We start from the raw sequence: 23533 nt of genomic DNA on the forward strand, positions 1-23533 counted from the left end.
CAGCAGCATCCTAGTTATCCTAGCTAGTCGGTACAGCTAGGTAAGCTAGATAGCTACTCTACCAGCAGCATCCTAGTTATCCTAGCTAGTCGGTACAGCTAGGTAAGCTAGCTAGCTACTCTACCAGCAGCATCCTAGTTATCCTAGCTAGTCAGTACAGCTAGGTAAGCTAGCTAGCTACTCTACCAGCAGCATCCTAGTTATCCTAGCTACCACTACATCATCACCGGCTGCTGCATTTCTTGTGGACCGATGGAGCTCCCCGGTTGTTTCTTCCACCTGTTAAATCCCGTGGAGGGCTTCTCCCTCTCTCGTTGACGGATGCTGGCTACCTCTGTCCGGTTCTCCTCTCTTCATTAGATAGACGGTAACTTTAATGTTTAACCCCTCTGTGTCCAATGACCAATCTTTTGGCTATTATTTTTGGGGCGTCTCAAGTAGGCTGGACACATTCCATTTTTTTTTATTCTCAGCTGCCTCACCAATGTCTGTAAGTAAAGTAATAACTTTTAATTGCTAAATATTTTCAATAGATGGCAGCATAAGACCACGAAACATCAGTTATATGCTAACGTTACATGCAGCAATATGATTGACATAAAATAGCATGCAACCACAGACTATATGTCCCATGATTTTCTAAAATGGTCACTCATTACTTTAGTTAGCTATATATCTCGTATTAGGCCTGTGTTGCTTTTGGGAGAGCAACATAATAGTGACTATAGCAGGTATTGAACCCCGGGTAAATTATCACTAGTCAGAACCTCAACCTTAGTATACATGCATTATAAAAAAATCATCTTAATATCTGATATTGGGAGTAAACAACCTCGGAACAGAAAAGACGAGTGCGTCTTCCAGCCCACCAATAAATGACATAATTCAACCCTCCCGGTTAGTAAATTTACCTCAACATTTTACCTTTAAATTAAATTTACCTCAACATGCCCCTGGCTTGCGCGAGAAGGCAGAGCAGGTCGATGCTGGTTGATGAATTAGAGAATAAATGTACTGGGAAAATACGTTTTTCTAGACCAGAGGTGACTGAATTAAGGTTCAGGCTTAATGATAATCGTTATATTAATGAAGTGTAAAACATGAGCATAAAAACAGGTAATAATAAACATGAATCATCGCTTTTTCAGTCCTTCCTCTTGCATCAGCAGTGTAGAGAGGGACAGAAAGAAGCGCGGGGAGAGGTGGTGTATCCACGGAGAACTAAACTAATATTATGAAATATCATTTGTGGTCTTATGCTGCCATCTATTGGAATTATTTAGCAACTGCAGTACAACTGAATAATTTGAAAATTCCTTACTAAAGTTTGGCTGGATAATAGAACGAGTCAAAATTCCCCCAAGGCTGAAAAACAGCTTTAGAACGTTGGCTAAGCTGGAACACTAATGCGAGCCCATAGCTAATGAATGGAATGGAACACTAGTACGAGCCCATAGCTAATGAATGGAATGGAACACTAGTGCGAGCCCATAGCTAATGAATGGAATGGAACACTAGTGCGAGCCCATAGCTAATGAATGGAATGGAACACTAGTGCGAGCCCATAGCTAATGAATGGAATGGAACACTAGTGCGAGCCCATAGCTAATGAATGGAATGGAACACTAGTGCGAGCCCATAGCTAATGAATGGAATGGAACACTAGTGCCAGCCCAGAGCTAATGAATGGAATGGAACACTAGTGCCAGCCCATAGCTAATGAATGGAATGGAACACTGATTGGTATGTCCTGTGTTGGTTGTTGCTGAGAGAGAGAGAGAGCTGATTGGTATGTCCTGTGTTGGTTGTTGCTGAGAGAGAGCTGATTGGTACGTCCTGTGTTGGTTGTTGCTGAGAGAGAGAGCTGATTGGTATGTCCTGTGTTGGTTGTTGCTGAGAGAGCTGATTGGTATGTCCTGTGTTGGTTGTTGCTGAGAGAGAGAGCTGATTGGTATGTCCTGTGTTGGTTGTTGCAGAGAGAGAGAGCTGATTAGTATGTCTTGTGTTGGTTGTTGCTGAGAGAGAGAGCTGATTGGTACGTCCTGTGTTGGTTGTTGCTGAGAGAGAGAGCTGATTGGTATGTCCTGTGTTGGTTGTTGCTGAGAGAGAGATCTGATTGGTATGTCCTGTGTTGGTTGTTGCTGAGAGAGAGAGCTGATTGGTATGTCCTGTGTTGGTTGTTGCTGAGAGAGAGCTGATTGGTATGTCCTGTGTTGGTTGTTGCTGAGAGAGAGAGCTGATTAGTATGTCCTGTATTGGTTGTTGCTGAGAGAGAGAGAGCTGATTGGTACGTCCTGTGTTGGTTGTTGCTGAGAGAGAGAGAGAGAGAGAGAGAGAGAGAGAGAGCTGATTGGTATGTCCTGTGTTGGTTGTTGCTGAGAGAGAGAGCTGGTTGGTATGTCCTGTGTTGGTTGTTGCTGAGAGAGAGAGAGCTGATTGGTACGTCCTGTGTGTGTCAATAGGACACAGTTTATTTTAATTATTGACATTGTTTGTAGTATTCTGTTTTTGTTCCCAGGGGGGAAGGGGAAGGCACCTAGGGAGTGCTTAGGCAAGAGACCTGCGGGCATACATAACCCATACTATTTACTGTCTATGCACACTAGGTAAGACCTGGGCATACATAACCCATACTATTTACTGTCTATGCACACTAGGTAAGACCTGGGCATACATAACCCATACTATTTACTGTCTATGCACACTAGGTAAGACCTGGGCATACATAACCCATACTATTTACTGTCTATGCACACTAGGTAAGACCTGGGCATACATAACCCGTAGTATTTACTATCTATGCACACTAGGTAAGACCTGGGCATACATAACCCGTAGTATTTACTGTCTATGCACACTAGGTAAGACCTGGGCGGACCATCCCCTGTATTTTGGTTAGCGCACCAGGTGGTGCTAAGTTAGGTAAGTAGTGGGTAGGTCACCAGGTGGTGCTAAGTTAGGTAAGTAGTGGGTAGGTCACCAGGTGGTGCCAAGTTAGGTCAGTAGTGGGTAGGTCACCAGGTGGTGCTAAGTTAGGTCAGTAGTGGGGAGGCAGGTAAAATAGGAGAGAGGGATACATTTACTTTCTTTGCTTTGGTTCTGTCCAGCCCCTTTTCCCCAAATTTACCGTGTGAAGGAATAAATTCCCAGTAAATGGTAAATTCTCTGCCTTTTGTCATCCTTACTCGCACCTACAATCCCATACCTCTATCACTCCACCTACAGTCCCATACCTCTTTCACTCCACCTACAGTCCCATACCTCTTTCACTCCAGCTACAGTCCCATACCTCTTTCACTCCAGCTACAGTCCCATACCTCTTTCACTCCACCTACAGTCCCATACCTCTTTACCTCCACCTACAGTCCCATACCTCTTTCACTCCACCTACAGTCCCATACCTCTTTCACTCCACCTACAGTCCCATACCTCTTTCACTCCACCTACAGTCCCATACCTCTTTACCTCCACCTACAGTCCCATACCTCTTTACCTCCACCTACAGTCCCATACCTCTTTACCTCCACCTACAGTCCCATACCTCTTTACCTCCACCTACAGTCCCAAACCTCTTTACCTCCACCTACAGTCCCATACCTCTTTCACTCCACCTACAGTCCCATACCTCTTTCACTCCACCTACAGTCCCATACCTCTTTCACTCCTACAGTCCCAAACCTCTTTACCTCCACCTACAGTCCCATACCTCTTTACCTCCACCTACAGTCCCATACCTCTTTACCTCCACCTACAGTCCCATACCTCTATACCTCCACCTACAGTCCCATACCTCTTTACCTCCACGGGGAGTTGAGTTGTAGCAGGGTGTTGCGTTCCCTCTTCATAGAGGCGTGCGTAACAGCAGCATAAGACCACGAAGCATCAGTTATATGCTACAAGCAGCAATATGATTGACATAAAATAGCATGCAACCACAGACTATATGTCCCATGATTTTCTAAAATTGTAACTCTAGTTAGCTATATATCTGGTATTAGGGCTGTGTTGCTTCAGGGAGAGCAACAAAATAGTGACTATAGCGGGTATTGAACCCCGGGTAAATTATCACTAGTCAGAACCTCAACCTCAGTATACATGCATTATAAAAAATCATCTTAATATCTGATATTGGGAGTAAACAACCTCGGAACAGAAAAGACAAGAGTGCGTCTTCCAGCCCACCAATAAATTACATCATTCAACCCTCCCGGTTAGTAAATTTACCTCAACATGCCCTTCTTCTTCACATAAAAACAGGTAATAATTAACATGAATCATCATTATATTACTTTACAGTAATCTGTTAAATGCTTTTTCAGTCCTTCCTCTTGCGTTAGCAGTATGGAAAGGGACAGAAAGAAGCTTACACAGGAGTTTTCCTGTGAGGGTGAGTGGTGGTGTATCCAGGGAGAAAACTAATCTTCTGAAATGTCATTTGTGGTCTTATGCTGCCATCTATTGGAATTATGTAGCAACTGCAGTAGTACTGAATGATGTTTAATTCCTTACTAAAGTAGTAATTACTCAGAATTGCAAAATATACAATCTTCTAGTTAATTTTATCACTTACGTCTGTCTGTCTGTCTCACTGTCTGTCTGTGTCTGTCTCACTGTCTGTCTGTCTGTGTCTGTCTCACTGTCTGTCTGTCTGTGTCTGTCTCACTGTCTGTCTGTCTGTGTCTGTCTCACTGTCTGTCTGTCTGTCTCACTGTCTGTCTGTCTGTGTCTGTCTCACTGTCTGTCTGTCTGTGTCTGTCTCTCTGTCTGTCTGTCTGTCTGTCTGTCTGTCTGTCTGTCTGTCTGTCTGTCTGTCTGTCTGTCTGTCTGTCTGTCTGTCTGTCTGTCTGTCTGTCTGTCTGTCTCACTGTCTCTGTGTGTCTCACTGTCTCTGTGTCTGTCTCACTGTCTCTGTGTCTGTCTCACTGTCTCTGTGTGTCTCTCTGTCTCTCTGTGTGTCTGTCTGTGTCTCTGTCTCACTGTCTCTGTGTCTGTGTCTGTGTCTGTCTGTGTCTGTCTCACTGTGTCTGTGTCTGTCTCACTGTGTCTGTGTCTGTCTCGTCTGTCTGTCTGTCTGTCTGTCTGTCTGTCTGTCTGTCTGTCTGTCTGTCTGTCTGTCTGTCTGTCTGTCTGTCTGTCTGTCTGTCTGTCTGTCTGTCTGTCTGTCTGATCCCGAGCTCTTCTTATGTTTCCCCATCTGAGATCAGAGTAGATGAGAGATGTAATGTTTGTCTCTGTTGTGTTGAAGACCAATCAAGCAGGAGAGACCAGCCTCCCCTGTTCCCAGCTGTGTGTCTATGAAGAGTGACCAGTCTATGGACCGTCCTATATGTTTTAGAGAGGGAGACTTTTCTACTGAACAAAGGTAAGAAGAACTTGTCTCTAGTCATTTCTCCTCTCACATTTTACCATTTATTTTCGTTGTTTTCATAATCCATAGGCTAATCCTTTTGTCCATTTCATAGTCCTAAAACAATATTAAACAAACACAACATTCCCTTCCTGTGTGTGTGTGTGTGTGTGTGTGTGTGTGTGTGTGTGTGTGTGTGTGTGTGTGTGTGTGTGTGTGTGTGTGTGTGTGTGTGTGTGTGTGTGTGTGTGTGTGTGTGTGTGTGTGTGTGTGTGTGTGTGTGTGTGTGTGTGTGTGTACTCCCTGGATGAGGAGATGTAATCTCATGTTTTGTCCACAGAAACCAACAGGAGAGATCAGAGTCAGAGATTCTCAGTGGTCAGTCTGCCCAGAGTCATCAAACAGACCTGGCCTCCATATTCAGAGTATGTGGTCCTGTTATGTACATTTGTTTTTGTTAAGCTTAAGTAAAGTTAATCTGTCAATCATTTATTAATGTGTTTATGAGAAAGCATTTCTTCTCTTGCTTAACTTATTTACTTAATTTTTTTCAGTTGCTTGAAGAGAATATTATGACATTTGTGAAGAACGAGCTGAAGATGTTCAAGAGGATTCTTAGTCCAGAACTCCCAGAAGGCTTTGAGAGTCAGAAGCAGGATAAGGAAGTGGTGGATGCTGAAGATGAGAAGCAGGAGAGCAGTGCCAGAGAGGGGGCTCTGAAGATCACACTGCACGTCCTGAGGAAAATGAACCAGAAGAAGCTTGCTGACACACTAGAGAAAAGTAAGAGCTGTCTGCCTCATGTTGAATGCTGTTTTATAACATTTAAAAGCTGTAGCTAAAGTACAGCTAAAGTAGCTGTGTAACTCAATAATATTGTAGCAGCCTCAACACAACACCTAGTGACCTCATCAAGTAGCAGCAGGGATGTGTTGTGGTGATTCAATTAGGAGAGAGAGAGAGAGAGAGAGAGAGAGAGAGACAACATTAATAATACCATCAATAATACCAATAATAATATAATCAGTCACACCAGTCTGTAATACATTATGAGAACATTTACACATTTACATAGACAGTTAAGATAATAAATTATTATAATTTAAAATTTACAACAGTCCTCCAATACTGTAGGCATTAAAACAGACATAATATTAATATCCTCTGTGTTATTTCTTCATTCAGATGAGCTTGCTGTGATTTGCCAACGTGAACTCAAATCTAATCTTAAGAAGAAGTTTCAATGTTTATTTGAGGAGATCGCTAAACAAGGAAACCCAACACTTCTCAATAAGATCTACACAGAGCTCTACATCACAGAGGGTGGAACAGGAGAGGTCAATAATGAAAATGAGCTGAGACAGATTGAGACCACAACCAGGAAACAAGCAAGACCAGAGACAGCAATCAAATGTAACGACATCTTCAAACCCCTGGACAAGACAAACTTATCAGAACTGTGCTGACAAAGGGAGTCGCTGGCATTGGAAAAACAGTCTCTGTGCAGAAGTTCATTCTGGACTGGGCTGAAGGAAAAGCAAATCAGGATGTCCAATTTGTATTTTCATTCGCTTTTCGGGAGCTGAATTTGATGAAAGAGGACAAACACACTTTCATTGAACTTCTCAATCACTTCTCAATGGAAACCAAAGAATCAAAAATCTCCAACTACAACAAGTACAAAGTTCTGTTCATCTTTGATGGTCTGGATGAGTGCCGACTGCCCCTAGACTTCCAGAAGAACAAGATCTGTTGTGACGTCACAGAGTCAACCTCAGTGGATGTTCTGCTGACAAATCTCATCAAGGGAAATCTGCTTCACTCTGCTCTCCTCTGGATAACTACCCGACCTGCAGCAGCCAATAAGATCCCTTCAGGATGTGTTGACCAGGTGACAGAGGTACGAGGGTTCAATGACACACAGAAGGAGGAGTACTTCAGGAAGAGATTCCGTGATGAGGACCTGGCCAACAGAATCATCTCACACATAAAGACATCAAGGAGCCTCCACATCATGTGCCACATTCCAGTCTTCTGTTGGATTTCTGCAATAGTCCTTGAACACATGTTGGAATATAAGAGAGAAGAGATGCCCAAGACAATGACTGAGATGTACACACACATTGTGGTGTTTCATACCAAACAGAAGAATGAAAAGTATCTTTGGAGAAGGATTCTCCCTGATCTTCTCCTTGATGTACTTGACTGTTTCTTCATGGCTCTGTGAGCTTCTTCTTGTCTTTGTCAGTAGACCTCGTTAAGTGCTTCTGATTGGACTCCAGTGAGAGGCCCAGAAGGAAGCGGAGGAACAGGTCCAGGTTTCCTGTCTCACTTTGTAAGGCTTTATCCACAGCACTCTTGTAGACGGTAACTTTACGCCTTTGTCTGATCCTCACAGAAAGGTTCCTGGACGTTGTTTGCAGTTTGTCCATTAGATTCCCATCACTCTTGTAGAAAGTTACTTCAGGCTCATCTTTTGTTTTCAGATTGTTCATTACATTCTCATTGTTGTTGATAAATGAGAGAAACACATATAGAGCAGCCAGAAACTCCTGAATGCTCAGATGAACAAAGCAGTACACCTTGTCCTGGTACAGCCCACATTCCTCTTTAAAGAGCTGTGTGCACAATCCTGAGAACACTGAGGCTTCATTGACATCAATGCCAGCCTCTTTCAGGTCTTCTTCATAGAAAATCAGAATGCCATTCACAAGCTGTTGAAAAGCCAGTTTTCCCAGTGACAGAATGATCTCTTTATTCCAGTGTGGACCTGTCTCTTCCTTCCCAGAGAGGAGCATCAATCTGTTCCACTGTCTGAATGAACTGAATGACCATTTTCTAGTGGAGGAGATCCAAAGCTACCTGAGATCAGGAAGTCTCTCAAAACCCAACCTGTCACCTGCAGTGGTCAGCTCTGGTCTTTGTGTTGCTGACTTCAGAAAAGGAGCTCGATGTGTTTGACCTGAAGAAATACTCCAGATCAGAGGAAGGTCTTCTGAGGCTGCTGCCAGTGGTCAAAGCCTCCAGAGCTGTTCTGTGATTAAATAAAATACATGTAAGAACTAATCATCAGGAAGAAATATGAAGTTTAGAGAAAAATATGTATATAATGTTATATTGAAAAATGTATTGAATAAATGCATTGTTTTGCATGTATATAATATTATATTGAAAACCATTTTGAATCGGTGTATTGGTGTTCACATTAGTATGACGATATAACCATACAATTATATTAGAAGGAAGATGAATCTATATGTTGTTGGAGAGAATAAACCAAATGCATCTGCCATTGTCCTTCTACACTACTTGTTAAATTAACAGTGTGTTTGTGAATTCATGATGATCTCTTTGTCAGGCTGTCAGGCTGTCAAGTCACAGAGGAAAGCTGTGCTTCTCTGGCCTCAGCTCTGAGGTCAAACCCCTCACACCTGAGAGAGCTGGACCTGAGCTACAATCACCCAGGAGACTCAGGAGTCAGACTGCTCTCTGCTGGACTGGAGGATCAACACTGCAGACTGGAGAAACTCAAGTATGGAGAGGGTTTATGTCAATGTTCATATCAGACATGTTTGACTTATCAGGCTAGTTAACCTCTATGGGCTAGGCGGGACGAATTCGTCCCACCTACGTAACAGCCAGTTGAAGCCTGTGGCGCGATTTTCAAATACCTTAAAAATCCTATTACTTCAATTTCTCAAACATATGACTATTTTACAGCTATTTAACCTGTTAGGGCTAGGGGGCAGCATTTGCACGTCTGGATAAAAAAAATGTACCCGATTTAATCTGGTTACTAATCCTACCCAGTAACTAGAATATGCATATACTTATTATATATGGATAGAAAACACTCTAAAGTTTCTAAAACTGTTTGAATGGTGTCTGTGAGTATAACAGAACTCATTTAGCAGGCAAAACCCTGAGACATTTTCTGACAGGAAGTGGATACCTGATGTGTTGTATTGACTTTAAACCTATCCCATTGAAAAACACAGGGGCTGAGGAATATTTTGGCACTTCCTATTGCTTCCACTAGATGTCACCAGCCTTTACAAAGTGTTTTGAGTCTTCTGGAGGGAGATCTGACCGAACAAGAGCCATGGAACGATGATGTCCCATTAGACACCTGGCGCGCGAGTTCATGTTGGGTACCCTCGTTCCAATACGTTATAAAAGAGTATGCATTCGTCCACCTTGAATATTATTCATGTTCTGGTTAAAAAAGGCCCTAATGATTTATGCTATACAACGTTTGACATGTTTGAACGAACGGAAATATATTTTTTCCCCTCGTTCATGACGAGAAGTCCGGCTGGCTTAGATCATGTGCTAACAAGACGGAGATTTTTGGACATAAATGATGAGCTTTTTTGAACAAAACTACATTCGTTATGGACCTGTGATACCTGGAAGTGACATCTGATGAAGAGAATCAAAGGTAATGGATTATTTACATAGTATTTTCGATTTTAGATCTCCCCAACATGACGTCTAGTCTGTATCGCAAGGCGTATTTTTCTGGGCGCAGTGCTCAGATTATTGCAAAGTGTGATTTCCCAGTAAGGTTATTTTTAAATCTGGCAAGTTGATTGCGTTCAAGAGATGTAAATCTATAATTCTTTAAATGACAATATAATATTTTACCAATGTTTTCTAATTTTAATTATTTAATTTGTGACGCTGACTTGACTGCCGGTTATTGGAGGGAAACGATTTCCTCAACATCAATGCCATAGTAAAACGCTGTTTTTGGATATAAATATGAACTTGATAGAACTAAAAATGCATGCATTGTCTAACATAATGTCCTAGGAGTGTCATCTGATGGAGATTGTAAAAGGTTAGTGCATCATTTTAGCTGGTTTTATGGTTTTGGTGACCCTGTCTTTGACTTGACAAAACATTACACACAACTCTTGTAAATGTACTGTCCTAACATACTCTAAATTTATGCTTTCGCCGTAAAACCTTTTTGAAATCGTAAAACGTGGTTAGATTAAGGAGATGTTTATCTTTCAAAGGGTGTAAAATAGTTGTATGTTTGAAAAATTTGAATTTTGACATTTATTTGGATTCAAATTTGCCGCTCTTGAAATGCACCTGCTGTTGATGGAGTGCACCACGGGTGGCACGCTAGCGTCCCACCTAGCCCATAGAGGTTAAAGACAAGACTCTCGTTAATTGAACCACACTTTCCGATTTCAAAAAGGCTTTACAACGAAAGCAAAACATTAGATTATGTCAGCAGAGTACCAAGCCAGAAATAATCAGACACCCATTTTTCAAGCTAGCATATAATGTCACAAAAACCCAGAAGACAGCTAAATGCAGCACTAACCTTTGATGATCTTCATCAGATGACACACCTAGGACATTATGTTATACAATACATGCATGTTTTGTTCAATCAAGTTCATATTTATATCAAAAAACAGCTTTTTACATTAGCATGTGAAGTTCAGAACTAGCAAACTTCCGGCGAATTTACTAACAATTTACTAAATTACTCACGATAAACGTTCACAAAAAGCATAACAATTATTTTAAGAATTATAGATACATTACTCCTCTATGCACTTGATATGTCCGATTTTAAAATAGCTTTTCGGTGAAAGCACATTTTGCAATATTCTAAGTACATAGCCCGGCATCACAGGGCTAGCTATTTAGACACCCAGCAGGTTTAGCACTCACCGATATCAGATTTACTGTAAGAAAAATGGACTTACCTTTCCTGTTCTTCATCAGAATGCACTCCCAGGACTTCTACTTCAATAACAAATGTAGGTTTGGTCCAAAATAATCCATAGTTATGTTCCAACAGCGACGTTTTGTTCGTGCGTCCCAGACACTATCCCAATGGTAAATAACGGTCGCACGCACGGCGCATTTCGTGACAAAAGATTTCTAAATATTTCATTACCGTACTTCGAAGCATGTCAACCGCTGTTTAAAATCAATTTTTATGCCATTTTTCTCGTAAAAAAGCGATGATATTCCGACCGGGAATCTGCAATTAGATAAACAGCCGAAGGAAAATATATCACTGGGTCGAATCGGGCACGCGCCTAATTCCATTGTCCTCTGATGGGCCACTTGGCAAAGGCGATAATGTGTTTCAGCCTGAGGCTACCTCGTCATCGTTCAGGTTTTTCCCGGGCTCTGAGAGCCTATTGGAGCCCTAGGAAATGTCACGTTACAGCTAAGATCCTGACTCTTCAATAAACAGAAGCAAGAACAACAACACATTGTCAGACAGGCCACTTCCTGAATGAAACCTTCTCAGGTTTCTGCCTGCCAAATGAGTTCTGTTATACTCACAGACACCATTCAAACAGTTTTAGAAACTTTAGGGTGTTTTCTATCCATATGTAATAAGTATATGCATATTCTAGTTACTGGGTAGGAGGGGTAACCAGATTAAATCGGGTACGTTTTTTATCCGGACGTGAAAATACTGCCCCCTATCCCAAACAGGTTAAAAACCTCTTACATCTAGACGTTCCGCTAGCGGAACACCTGCTCCAATATCCAATGATGGGCATGGCGCGAAATACAATTTCCTCTAAAATCCGAAAACTTCAATTTTTCAAACATATGACTATTTCACAGCATTTTAAAGACAAGACTCTCGTTAATCTAACCACACTGTCCGATTTCAAAAAGGCTTTACAGCGAAAGCAAAACATTAGATTATGTCAGCAGAGTACCCAGCCAGAAATAATCAGACACCCATTTTTCAAGCTAGCATATAATGTCACAAAAACCCAGAAGACAGCTAAATGCAGCACTAACCTTTGATGATCTTCATCAGATGACAATCCTAGGACATTATGTTATAACAATACATGCATGTTTTGTTCAATCAAGTTCATATTTATATCAAAAAACAGCTTTTTACATTAGCATGTGACGTTCAGAACTAGCATACCCCCCGCAAACATCCGGTGAATTTACTAAATTACTCACGATAAACGTTCATAAAAAACATAATTATTTTAAGAATTATAGATACAGAACTCCTCTATGCACTCGATATGTCCGATTTTAAAATAGATTTTCGGTGAAAGCACATTTTGCAATATTCTCAGTAGATAGCCCAGCCATCACGGCTAGCCATTTAGACACTGACCAAGTTTAGCCCTGATCAAACTCCGATTTACTATTACAAAAGTTTCATTACCTTTGTTGTCTTCGTCAGAATGCACTCCCAGGACTGCTACTTCAATAACAAATGTTGGTTTGGTACAAAATAATCCATCGTTATATCCGAATAGCGGCGTTTTGTTCGTGCGTTCCAGACACTATCCGAAATAGTAAAGAAGGGTCGTGCGCATGGCGCAATTCGTGACAAAAAAATTCTAAATATTCCATTACCGTACTTCGAAGCATGTCAACCGCTGTTTAAAATCAATTTTTATGCCATTTTTCTCGTAGAGAAGCGATAATATTCCGACCGGGAATCTCCTTTTTGGCAAACAGAGGAAAAAATCACAAAGACGGGGGCGGCCAGGTCACGCGCCTAAGCCCACAGTCCCTTGATCGGCCACTTGAGAAAGGCGATAATGTGTTTCAGCCTGGGGCTGGGATGACGACATTCAGGTTTTTCCCGGGCTCTGAGCGCCTATGGACGACGTAGGAAGTGTCACGTTAGAGCAGAGATCCTTAGTAAAATATAGAGATGGCAAAGAAGTTCCAGAAATGGTCAGACAGGCCACTTCCTGTAAAGGAATCTCTCAGGTTTTGACCTGCCATTTGAGTTCTGTTATACTCACAGACACCATTCAAACAGTTTTAGAAACTTTAGGGTGTTTTCTATCCATATATAAGTATATGCATATTCTAGTTACTGGGTAGGATTAGTAACCAGATTAAATCGGGTACGTTTTTTAATCAGCCGTGAAAATACTGCCCCCTAGCCATAAGAGGTTAGACACCGACCAAGTTTAGCCCTGACCAAAGTCAGATTTACTATTACAAAAGTTTGATTACCTTTGTTGTCTTCGTCAGAATGCACTCCCAGGACTGCTACAATAACAAATGTTGGTTTGGTCCAAAATAATCCATCGTTATATCCAAATAGCGGCGTTTTGTTCGATGCGTTCCAGACACTATCCGAAATGGTAAATCAGGGTCACGAGCATGGCGCAATTCGTGACAAAAAATTCTAAATATTCCATTACCGTACTTCGAAGCATGTCAACCGCTGTTTAAAATCCATTTTTATGCCATTTTTCTCGTAAAAAGCGATACTATTCCGACCGGGAATCTCCGTTTAGGTAAACAGAGGAAAGAAAACAATGCTTTCGGTCGACGCGGGCACGAGCCTGAGTCTCACAGTACTGTAACCAGCCACTACCCAAACGCGCTACTTTTTTTCAGCCAGAGCCTGCAAAGCCACGATTCAGCTTTTTGCCGCCTTCTGAGAGCCTATGGCAGCCGTAGGAAGTGTCACGTAACAGCAGAGATCCTTTGTAATGGATAGAGATGGCAAAGAAGGCCAAGAAATGGTCAGACAGGGTACTTCCTGTACAGAATCTTCTCAGGTTTTGACCTGCCGTTTGAGTTCTGTTATACTCACAGACACCATTCAAACAGTTTTAGAAACTTTGGAGTGTTTTCTATCCAAAGCCAATAATTATATGCATATTCTAGTTACTGGGCAGGAGTAGTAACCAGATTAAATCGGGTACGTTTTTTATCCAGCCGTGTCAATACTGCCCCCTAGCCCTAACAGGTTAACAGAACTGTTTCTCACCAGTTAGTCCCTTTTCTGTTGGAGGTCTCCTGGGACTGATGGTGTATCTGCTGAGTTTAACAGAACTGTTTCTGTTGGAGGTCTCCTGGGACTGATGGTGTATCTGCTGAGTTTAAAAGAACTGTTTCTCACCAGTTGGTCCGTTTTCTGTTGGAGGTCTGTTGGGACTGATGGTGTATCTGCTGAGTTTAACAGAACTGTTTCTGTTGCAGGTCTCCTGGGACTGAAGGTGTATCTGCTGAGTTAAACAGAACTGTGTCTCACCAGTTGGTCCCTTTTCTGTTGGAGGACTCCTGGGACTGATGGTGTATCTGCTGAGTTTAACAGAACTGTTTCTGTTGGAGGTCTCCTGGGACTGATGGTGTATCTGCTCAGTTTAACAGAACTGTTTCTCACCAGTTAGTCCCTTTTCTGTTGGAGGTCTCCTGGGACTGATGGTGTATCTGCTGATTTTAACAGAACTGTTTCTGTTGGAGGTCTCCTGGGACTGATGGTGTATCTGCTGAGTTTAACAGAACTGTTTCTGTTGGAGGTCTCGTGGGGACTGATGGTGTATATGCTGAGTTTAACAGAACTGTTTCTGTTGGAGGTCTCCCGGGACTGATGGTGTATCTGCTGAGTTTAACAGAACTGTTTCTGTTGGAGGTCTCCTGGGACTGATGGTGTATCTGCTGAGTTTAACAGAACTGTTTCTCACCAGTTAGTCCCTTTTCTGTTGGAGGACTCCTGGGACTGATGGTGTATCTGCCGAGTTTAACCTCTATGGGCTAGGTGGGACGCTAGCGTGCCACCCGTGGTGCACTCCATCAACAGCAGGTGCATTTCAAGAGCGGCAAATTTGAATCCAAATAAATGTCAAAATTCAAATTTTTCAAAAATACAACTATTTTACACCATTTGAAAGATAAACATCTCCTTAATCTAACCACGTTTTACGATTTCAAAAAGGTTTTACGGCGAAAGCATAAATTTAGAGTATGTTAGGACAGTACATTTACAAGAGTTGTGTGTAATGTTTTGTCAAGTCAAAGACAGGGTCACCAAAACCATAAAACCAGCTAAAATGATGCACTAACCTTTTACAATCTCCATCAGATGACACTCCTAGGACATTATGTTAGACAATGCATGCATTTTTAGTTCTATCAAGTTCATATTTATATCCAAAAACAGCGTTTTACTATGGCATTGATGTTGAGGAAATCGTTTCCCTCCAATAACCGGCAGTCAAGTCAGCGTCACAAATTAAATAATTAAAATTAGAAAACATTGGTAAAATATTATATTGTCATTTAAAGAATTATAGATTTACATCTCTTGAACGCAATCAACTTGCCAGATTTAAAAATAACCTTACTGGGAAATCACACTTTGCAATAATCTGAGCACTGCGCCCAGAAAAATACGCGTTGCGATACAGACTAGACGTCATGTTGGGGAGATCTAAAATCGAAAATACTATGTAAATAATCCATTACCTTTGATTCTCTTCATCAGATGTCACTTCCAGGTATCACAGGTCCATAACGAATGTAGTTTTGTTCAAAAAAGCTCATCATTTATGTCCAAAAATCTCCGTCTTGTTAGCACATGATCTAAGCCAGCCGGACTTCTTGTCATGAACGAGGGGAAAAAATATATTTCCGTTCGTTCAAACATGTCAAACGTTGTATAGCATAAATCATTAGGGCCTTTTTAACCAGAACATGAATAATATTCAAGGTGGACGAATGCATACTCTTTTATAACGTATTGGAACGAGGGTACCCAACATGAACTCGCGCGCCAGGTGTCTAATGGGACATCATCGTTCCATGGCTCTTGTTCGGTCAGATCTCCCTCCAGAAGACTCAAAACACTTTGTAAAGGTTGGTGACATCTAGTGGAAGCAATAGGAAGTGCCAAAATATTCCTCAGCCCCTGTGTTTTTCAATGGGATAGGTTTAAAGTCAATACAACACATCAGGTATCCACTTCCTGTCAGAAAATGTCTCAGGGTTTTGCCTGCCAAATGAGTTCTGTTATACTCACAGACACCATTCAAACAGTTTTAGAAACTTTAGAGTGTTTTCTATCCATATATAATAAGTATATGCATATTCTAGTTACTGGGTAGGATTAGTAACCAGATTAAATCGGGTACATTCTTTTTATCCAGACGTGCAAATGCTGCCCCCTCGCCCTAACAGGTTAACAGAACTGTTTCTCACCAGTTAGTCCCTTTTCTGTTGGAGGTCTCCTGGGACTGATGGTGTATCTGCTGAGTTTAACAGAACTGATTCTGTTGGAGGACTCCTGGGACTGATGGTGTATCTTCTGAGTTTAACAGAACTGTTTCTATTGGAGGTCTCCTGGGACTGATGGTGTATCTGCCGAGTTTAACAGAACTGTTTCTCACCAGGTAGTCCCTTTTCTGTTGGAGGACTCCTGGGACTGATGGTGTATCTGCTGAGTTTAACAGAACTGTTTCTGTTGGATGTCTCCTGGGACTGATGGTGTATCTGCTGAGTTTAACAGAACTGTTTCTGTTGGAGGTCTCCTGGGACCGATGGTGTATCTGCTGAGTTTAACAGAAATGTTTCTGTTGGAGGTCTCCTGGGACTGATGGTGTATCTGCTGAGTTTAACAGAACTGTTTCTCACCAGTTGGTCCCTTTTCTGTTTGAGGTCTCCTGGGGAATGATGGTGTATCTGCTGAGTTTAACATAACTGTTTCTGTTGGAGGTCTCCTGGGACTGATGGTGTATCTTCTGAGTTTAACATAACTGTTTCTGTTGGAGGTCTCCTGGGACTGATGGTGTATCTGCCGAGTTTAACAGAACTGTTTCTCACCAGTTAGTCCCTTTTCTGTTGGAGGACTCCTGGGACTGATGGTGTATCTGCTGAGTTTAACAGAACTGTTTCTGATTGGAGGACTCCTGGGACTGATGGTGTATCTGCTGAGTTTAATAGAACTGTTTCTGTTGGAGGTCTCCTGGGACTGATAGTGTATCTGCTGAGTTTAACATAACTGTTTCTCACCAGTTGGTCCCTTTTCTGTTGGAGGTCTCCTGGGACTGATGGTGTATCTGCTGAGTTTAACATAACTGTTTCTCACCAGTTAGTCCCTTTTCTGTTGGAGGTCTCCTGGGACTGATGGTGTATCTGCTGAGTTTAACAGAACTGTTTCTGTTGGAGGACTCCTGGGACTGATGGTGTGTCTGCTGAGTTTAATAGAACTGTTTCTGTTGGAGGTCTCCTGGGACTGATGGTGTATCTGCTGAGTTTAACAGAACTGTTTCTGTTGGAGGTCTCCTGGGGACTGATGGTGTATCTGCTGAGTTTAACATAACAGTTTCTCACCAATTGGTCCCTTTTCTGTTGGAGGTCTCCTGGGACTGATGGTGTATCTGCTGAGTTTAACATAACTGTTTCTCACCAGTTAGTCCCTTTTCTGTTGGAGGTCTCCTGGGACTGATGGTGTATCTGCTGAGTTTAACAGAACTGTTTCTGTTGGAGGTCTCCTGGGGACTGATGGTGTATCTGCTGAGTTTAACAGAACTGTTTCTGTTGGAGGACTCCTGGGACTGATGGTGTATCTGCTGATTTTAACAGAACTGTTTCTGTTGGAGGTCTCCTGGGACTGATGGTGTATCTGCTGAGTTTAACACAACTGTTTCTGTTGGAGGTCTCCTGGGGACTGATGGTGTATCTGCTGAGTTTAACATAACAGTTTCTCACCAATTGGTCCCTTTTCTGTTGGAGGTCTCCTGGGACTGATGGTGTATCTGCTGAGTTTAACATAACTGTTTCTCACCAGTTAGTCCCTTTTCTGTTGGAGGTCTCCTGGGACTGATGGTGTATCTGCTGAGTTTAACAGAACTGTTTCTGTTGGAGGTCTCCTGGGACTGATGGTGTATCTGCTGAGTTTAACAGAACTGTTTCTGTTGGGGGTCTACCGGGACTGATGGTGTATCTGCTGAGTTTAACAGAACTGTTTCTGTTGGAGTTCTCCTGGGACTGATGGTGTATCTGCTGAGTTAAACAGAACTGTTTCTGTTGGAGGTCTCCTGGGACTGATGGTGTATCTGCTGAGTTTAACAGAACTGTTTCTCACCAGTTAGTCCCTTTTCTGTTGGAGGACTCTTGGGACTGATGGTGTATCTGCCGAGTTTAACAGAACTGTTTCTCACCAGTTAGTCCCTTTTCTGTTGGAGGTCTCCTGGGACTGATGGTGTATCTGCTGAGTTTAACAGAACTGTTTCTGTTGGAGGTCTCCTGGGACTGATGGTGTATCTGCTGAGTTTAACAGAACTGTTTCTGTTGGAGGACTCCTGGGGACTGATGGTGTATCTGCTGAGTTTAACAGAACTGTTTCTGTTGGAGGTCTCCTGGGACTGATGGTGTATCTGCCGAGTTCAACAGAACTGTTTCTCACGCGTTAGTCCCTTTTCTGTTGGAGGACTCCTGGGACTGATGGTGTATCTGCTGAGTTAAGCAGAACTGTTTCTGATTGGAGGACTCCTGGGACTGATGGTGTATCTGCTGAGTTTAACAGAACTGTTTCTGTTGGAGGTCTCCTGGGGACTGATGGTGTATCTGCTGAGTTTAACAGAACTGTTTCTGTTTGAGGTCTCCTGGGACTGATGGTGTATCGGCTGAGTTTAACAGAACTGTTTCTCACCAGTTGGTCCCTTTTCTGTTGGAGGTCTCCTGGAACTGATGGTGTATCTGCTGAGTTTAACATAACTGTTTCTCACCAGTTAGTCCCTTTTCTGTTGGAAGTCTCCTGGGACTGATGGTGTATCTGCTGAGTTTAACAGAACTTTTTCTGTTGGAGGTCTCCTGGGGACTGATGGTGTATCTGCTGAGTTTAACAGAACTGTTTCTGTTGGAGGACTCCTGGGACTGATGGTGTATCTGCTGAGTTTAACAGAACTGTTTCTCACCAGTTGGTCCCTTTTCTGTTTGAGGTCTCCTGGGGAATGATGGTGTATCTGCTGAGTTTAACATAACTGTTTCTGTTCGAGGTCTCCTGGGACTGATGGTGTATCTGCTAAGTTAAACAGAACTGTGTCTCACCAGTTGGTCCCTTTTCTTTTGGAGGACTCCTGGGACTGATGGTGTATCTGCTGAGTTTAACAGAACTGTTTCTGTTGGAGGTCTCCTGGGACTGATGGTGTATCTGCTGAGTTTAACAGAACTGTTTCTCACCAGTTGGTCCCTTTTCTGTTGGAGGTCTCCTGGGACTGATGGTGTATCTGCTGAGTTTAACAGAACTGTTTCTGTTGGAGGACTCCTGGGACTGATGGTGTATCTGCTGAGTTTAATAGAACTGTTTCTGTTGGAGGTCTCCTGGGACTGATGGTGTATCTGCTGAGTTTAATAGAACTGTTTCTGTTGGAGGTCTCCTGGGACTGATGGTGTATCTGCTGAGTTTAACAGAACTGTTTCTCACCAGTTGGTCCCATTTCTGTTGGAGGTCTCCTGGGACTGATGGTGTATCTGCTGAGTTTAACAGAACTGTTTCTGTTGGAGGACTCCTGGGACTGATGTTGTATCTTCTGAGTTTAATAGAACTGTTTCTGTTGGAGGTCTCCTGGGACTGATGGTGTATCTTCTGAGTTTAATAGAACTGTTTCTGTTGGAGGTCTCCTGGGACTGATGGTGTATCTGCTGAGTTTAACAGAACTGTTTCTCACCAGTTGGTCCCATTTCTGTTGGAGGTCTCCTGGGACTGATGGTGTATCTGCTGAGTTTAACATAACTGTTTCTCACCAGTTAGTCCCTTTTCTGTTGGAGGTCTCCTGGGACTGATGGTGTATCTGCTGAGTTTAACAGAACTGTTTCTGTTGGAGGTCTCCTGGGGATTGATGGTGTATCTGCTGAGTTTAACAGAACTGTTTCTGTTGGAGGTCTCCCGGGACTGATGGTGTATCTGCTGAGTTTAACAGAACTGTTTCTGTTGGAGGTCTCCTGGGACTGATGGTGTATCTGCTGAGTTTAACAGAACTGTTTCTGTTGGAGTTCTCCTGGGACTGATGGTGTATCTGCTGAGTTTAACAGAACTGTTTCTCACCAGTTAGTCCCTTTTCTGTTGGAGGACTCCTGGGACTGATGGTGTATCTGCCGAGTTTAACAGAACTGTTTCTCACCAGTTAGTCCCTTTTCTGTTGGAGGACTCCTGGGACTGATGGTGTATCTGCCGAGTTTAACAGAACTGTTTCTCACCAGTTAGTCCCTTTTCTGTTGGAGGTCTCCTGGGACTGATGGTGTATCTGCTGAGTTTAACAGAACTGTTTCTGTTTTAGGTCTCCTGGGACTGATGGTGTATCTGCTGAGTTAAGCAGAACTGTTTCTGATTGGAGGACTCCTGGGACTGATGGTGTATCTGCTGAGTTTAACAGAACTGTTTCTGTTGGAGGTCTCCTGGGGACTGATGGTGTATCTGCTGAGTTTAACAGAACTTTTTCTGTTGGAGTTCTCCTGGGACTGATGGTGTATCTGCTGAGTTTAACAGAACTGTTTCTCACCAGTTAGTCCCTTTTCTGTTGGAGGACTCCTGGGACTGATGGTGTATCTGCCGAGTTTAACAGAACTGTTTCTCACCAGTTAGTCCCTTTTCTGTTGGAGGACTCCTGGGACTGATGGTGTATCTGCCGAGTTTAACAGAACTGTTTCTCACCAGTTAGTCCCTTTTCTGTTGGAGGTCTCCTGGGACTGATGGTGTATCTGCTGAGTTTAACAGAACTGTTTCTGTTTTAGGTCTCCTGGGACTGATGGTGTATCTGCTGAGTTAAGCAGAACTGTTTCTGATTGGAGGACTCCTGGGACTGATGGTGTATCTGCTGAGTTTAACAGAACTGTTTCTGTTGGAGGTCTCCTGGGGACTGATGGTGTATCTGCTGAGTTTAACAGAACTGTTTCTGTTTGAGGTCTCCTGGGACTGATGGTGTATCTGCTGAGTTTAACAGAACTGTTTCTCACCAGTTGGTCCCTTTTCTGTTGGAGGTCTCCTGGAACTGATGGTGTATCTGCTGAGTTTAACATAACTGTTTCTCACCAGTTAGTCCCTTTTCTGTTGGAAGTCTCCTGGGACTGATGGTGTATCTGCTGAGTTTAACAGAACTTTTTCTGTTGGAGGTCTCCTGGGACTGATGGTGTATCTGCAGAGTTTAACAGAACTGTTTCTGTTGGAGGTCTCCTGGGGACTGATGGTGTATCTGCTGAGTTTAACAGAACTGTTTCTGTTGGAGGACTCCTGGGACTGATGGTGTATCTGCTGAGTTTAACAGGACTGTTTCTCACCAGTTGGTCCCTTTTCTGTTGGAGGTCTCCTGGGACTGATGGTGTATCTGCTGAGTTTAACAGAACTGTTTCTGTTGGAGGACTCCTGGGACTGATGTTGTATCTTCTGAGTTTAATAGAACTGTTTCTGTTGGAGGTCTCCTGGGACTGATGGTGTATCTTCTGAGTTTAACAGCACTGTTTCTGTTGGAGGTCTCCTGGGACTGATGGTGTATCTGCTGAGTTTAACAGAACTGTTTCTGTTGGAGGACTCCTGGGACTGATGGTGTATCTGCTGAGTTTAACACAACTGTTTCTGTTGGAGGTCTCCTGGGACTGATGGTGTATCTGCTGAGTTTAACAGAACTGTTTCTCACAAGTTGGTCCCATTTCTGTTGGAGGTCTCCTGGGACTGATGGTGTATCTGCTGAGTTTAACAGAACTGTTTCTGTTGGAGGTCTCCTGGGGATTGATGGTGTATCTGCTGAGTTTAACAGAACTGTTTCTGTTGGAGGTCTCCTGGGACTGATGGTGTATCTGCTGAGTTTAACAGAACTTTTTCTGTTGGAGTTCTCCTGGGACTGATGGTGTATCTGCTGAGTTTAACAGAACTGTTTCTCACCAGTTAGTCCCTTTTCTGTTGGAGGACTCCTGGGACTGATGGTGTATCTGCCGAGTTTAACAGAACTGTTTCTCACCAGTTAGTCCCTTTTCTGTTGGAGGACTCCTGGGACTGATGGTGTATCTGCCGAGTTTAACAGAACTGTTTCTCACCAGTTAGTCCCTTTTCTGTTGGAGGTCTCCTGGGACTGATGGTGTATCTGCTGAGTTTAACAGAACTGTTTCTGTTTTAGGTCTCCTGGGACTGATGGTGTATCTGCTGAGTTAAGCAGAACTGTTTCTGATTGGAGGACTCCTGGGACTGATGGTGTATCTGCTGAGTTTAACAGAACTGTTTCTGTTGGAGGTCTCCTGGGGACTGATGGTGTATCTGCTGAGTTTAACAGAACTGTTTCTGTTTGAGGTCTCCTGGGACTGATGGTGTATCTGCTGAGTTTAACAGAACTGTTTCTCACCAGTTGGTCCCTTTTCTGTTGGAGGTCTCCTGGAACTGATGGTGTATCTGCTGAGTTTAACATAACTGTTTCTCACCAGTTAGTCCCTTTTCTGTTGGAAGTCTCCTGGGACTGATGGTGTATCTGCTGAGTTTAACAGAACTGTTTCTGTTGGAGGTCTCGTGGGGACTGATGGTGTATCTGCTGAGTTTAACAGAACTGTTTCTGTTGGAGGACTCCTGGGACTGATGGTGTATCTGCTGATTTTAACAGAACTGTTTCTGTTGGAGGTCTCCTGGGACTGATGGTGTATCTGCAGAGTTTAACAGAACTGTTTCTGTTGGAGGTCTCCTGGGACTGATGGTGTATGTGCTGAGTTTAACAGAACTGTTTCTGTTGGAGGTCTCCTGGGACTGATGGTGTATCTGCTGAGTTTAACAGAACTGTTTCTGTTGGAGGTCTCCTGGGACTGATGGTGTATCTGCTGAGTTTAACAGAACTGTTTCTGTTGGAGGTCTCCTGGGACAGATGGTGTATCTGCTGAGTTTAACAGAACTGTTTCTGTTGGAGGTCTCCTGGGACTGATGGTGTATCTGCTGAGTTTAACAGAACTGTTTCTGTTGGAGGTCTCCCGGGACTGATGGTGTATGTGCTGAGTTTAACAGAACTGTTTCTCACCAGTTAGTCCCTTTTCTGTTGGAGGTCTCCTGGGACTGATGGTGTATCTGCTGAGTTTAACAGAACTGTTTCTGTTGGAGGTCTCCTGGGACTGATGGTGTATCTGCTGAGTTTAACAGAACTGTTTCTCACCAGTTAGTCCCTTTTCTGTTGGAGGTCTCCTGGGACTGATGGTGTATCTGCTGAGTTTAACAGAACTGTTTCTGTTGGAGGTCTCCTGGGACTGATGGTGTATCTGCTGAGTTTAACAGAACTGTTTCTGTTGGAGGTCTTCTGGGACTGATGGTGTATCTGCTGAGTTTAACAGAACTGTTTCTCACCTGTTGGTCCCTTTTCTGTTGGAGGTCTCCTGGGACTGATGGTGTATCTGCTGAGTTTAACCTCTCTGGTCTAGGCGGGACGAATTCGTCCCACCTACGCAACAGCC

At 43.0% G+C, this 23533-nt stretch overlaps 1 protein-coding gene across 1 annotated transcript; it reads left to right on the plus strand.

The window, feature by feature from the left end:
* The first annotated feature begins 8302 nt into the window (after positions 1 to 8302).
* LOC123741763 (ribonuclease inhibitor-like) lies at positions 8303 to 14480 on the plus strand. The gene is made up of 3 exons (XM_045715947.1): positions 8303 to 8402; positions 8706 to 8879; positions 14321 to 14480. Coding segments are annotated over exons 1-3 (267 nt in total). The 5' UTR covers positions 8303 to 8400; the 3' UTR covers positions 14412 to 14480.
* Positions 14481 to 23533: the final 9053 nt, after the last annotated feature.

Source organism: Salmo salar, chromosome ssa03 (assembly GCF_905237065.1).
Source record: "Salmo salar chromosome ssa03, Ssal_v3.1, whole genome shotgun sequence".
Taxonomy (NCBI): domain Eukaryota; kingdom Metazoa; phylum Chordata; class Actinopteri; order Salmoniformes; family Salmonidae; genus Salmo; species Salmo salar.

Coding starts and splice junctions, on each gene's coding strand:
- LOC123741763 (XM_045715947.1), top strand. Junction 8,880..14,320: donor TGCAGACTGGAGAAACTCAA/GTATGGAGAGGG, acceptor TTTCTGTTGCAG/GTCTCCTGGGACTGAAGGTG.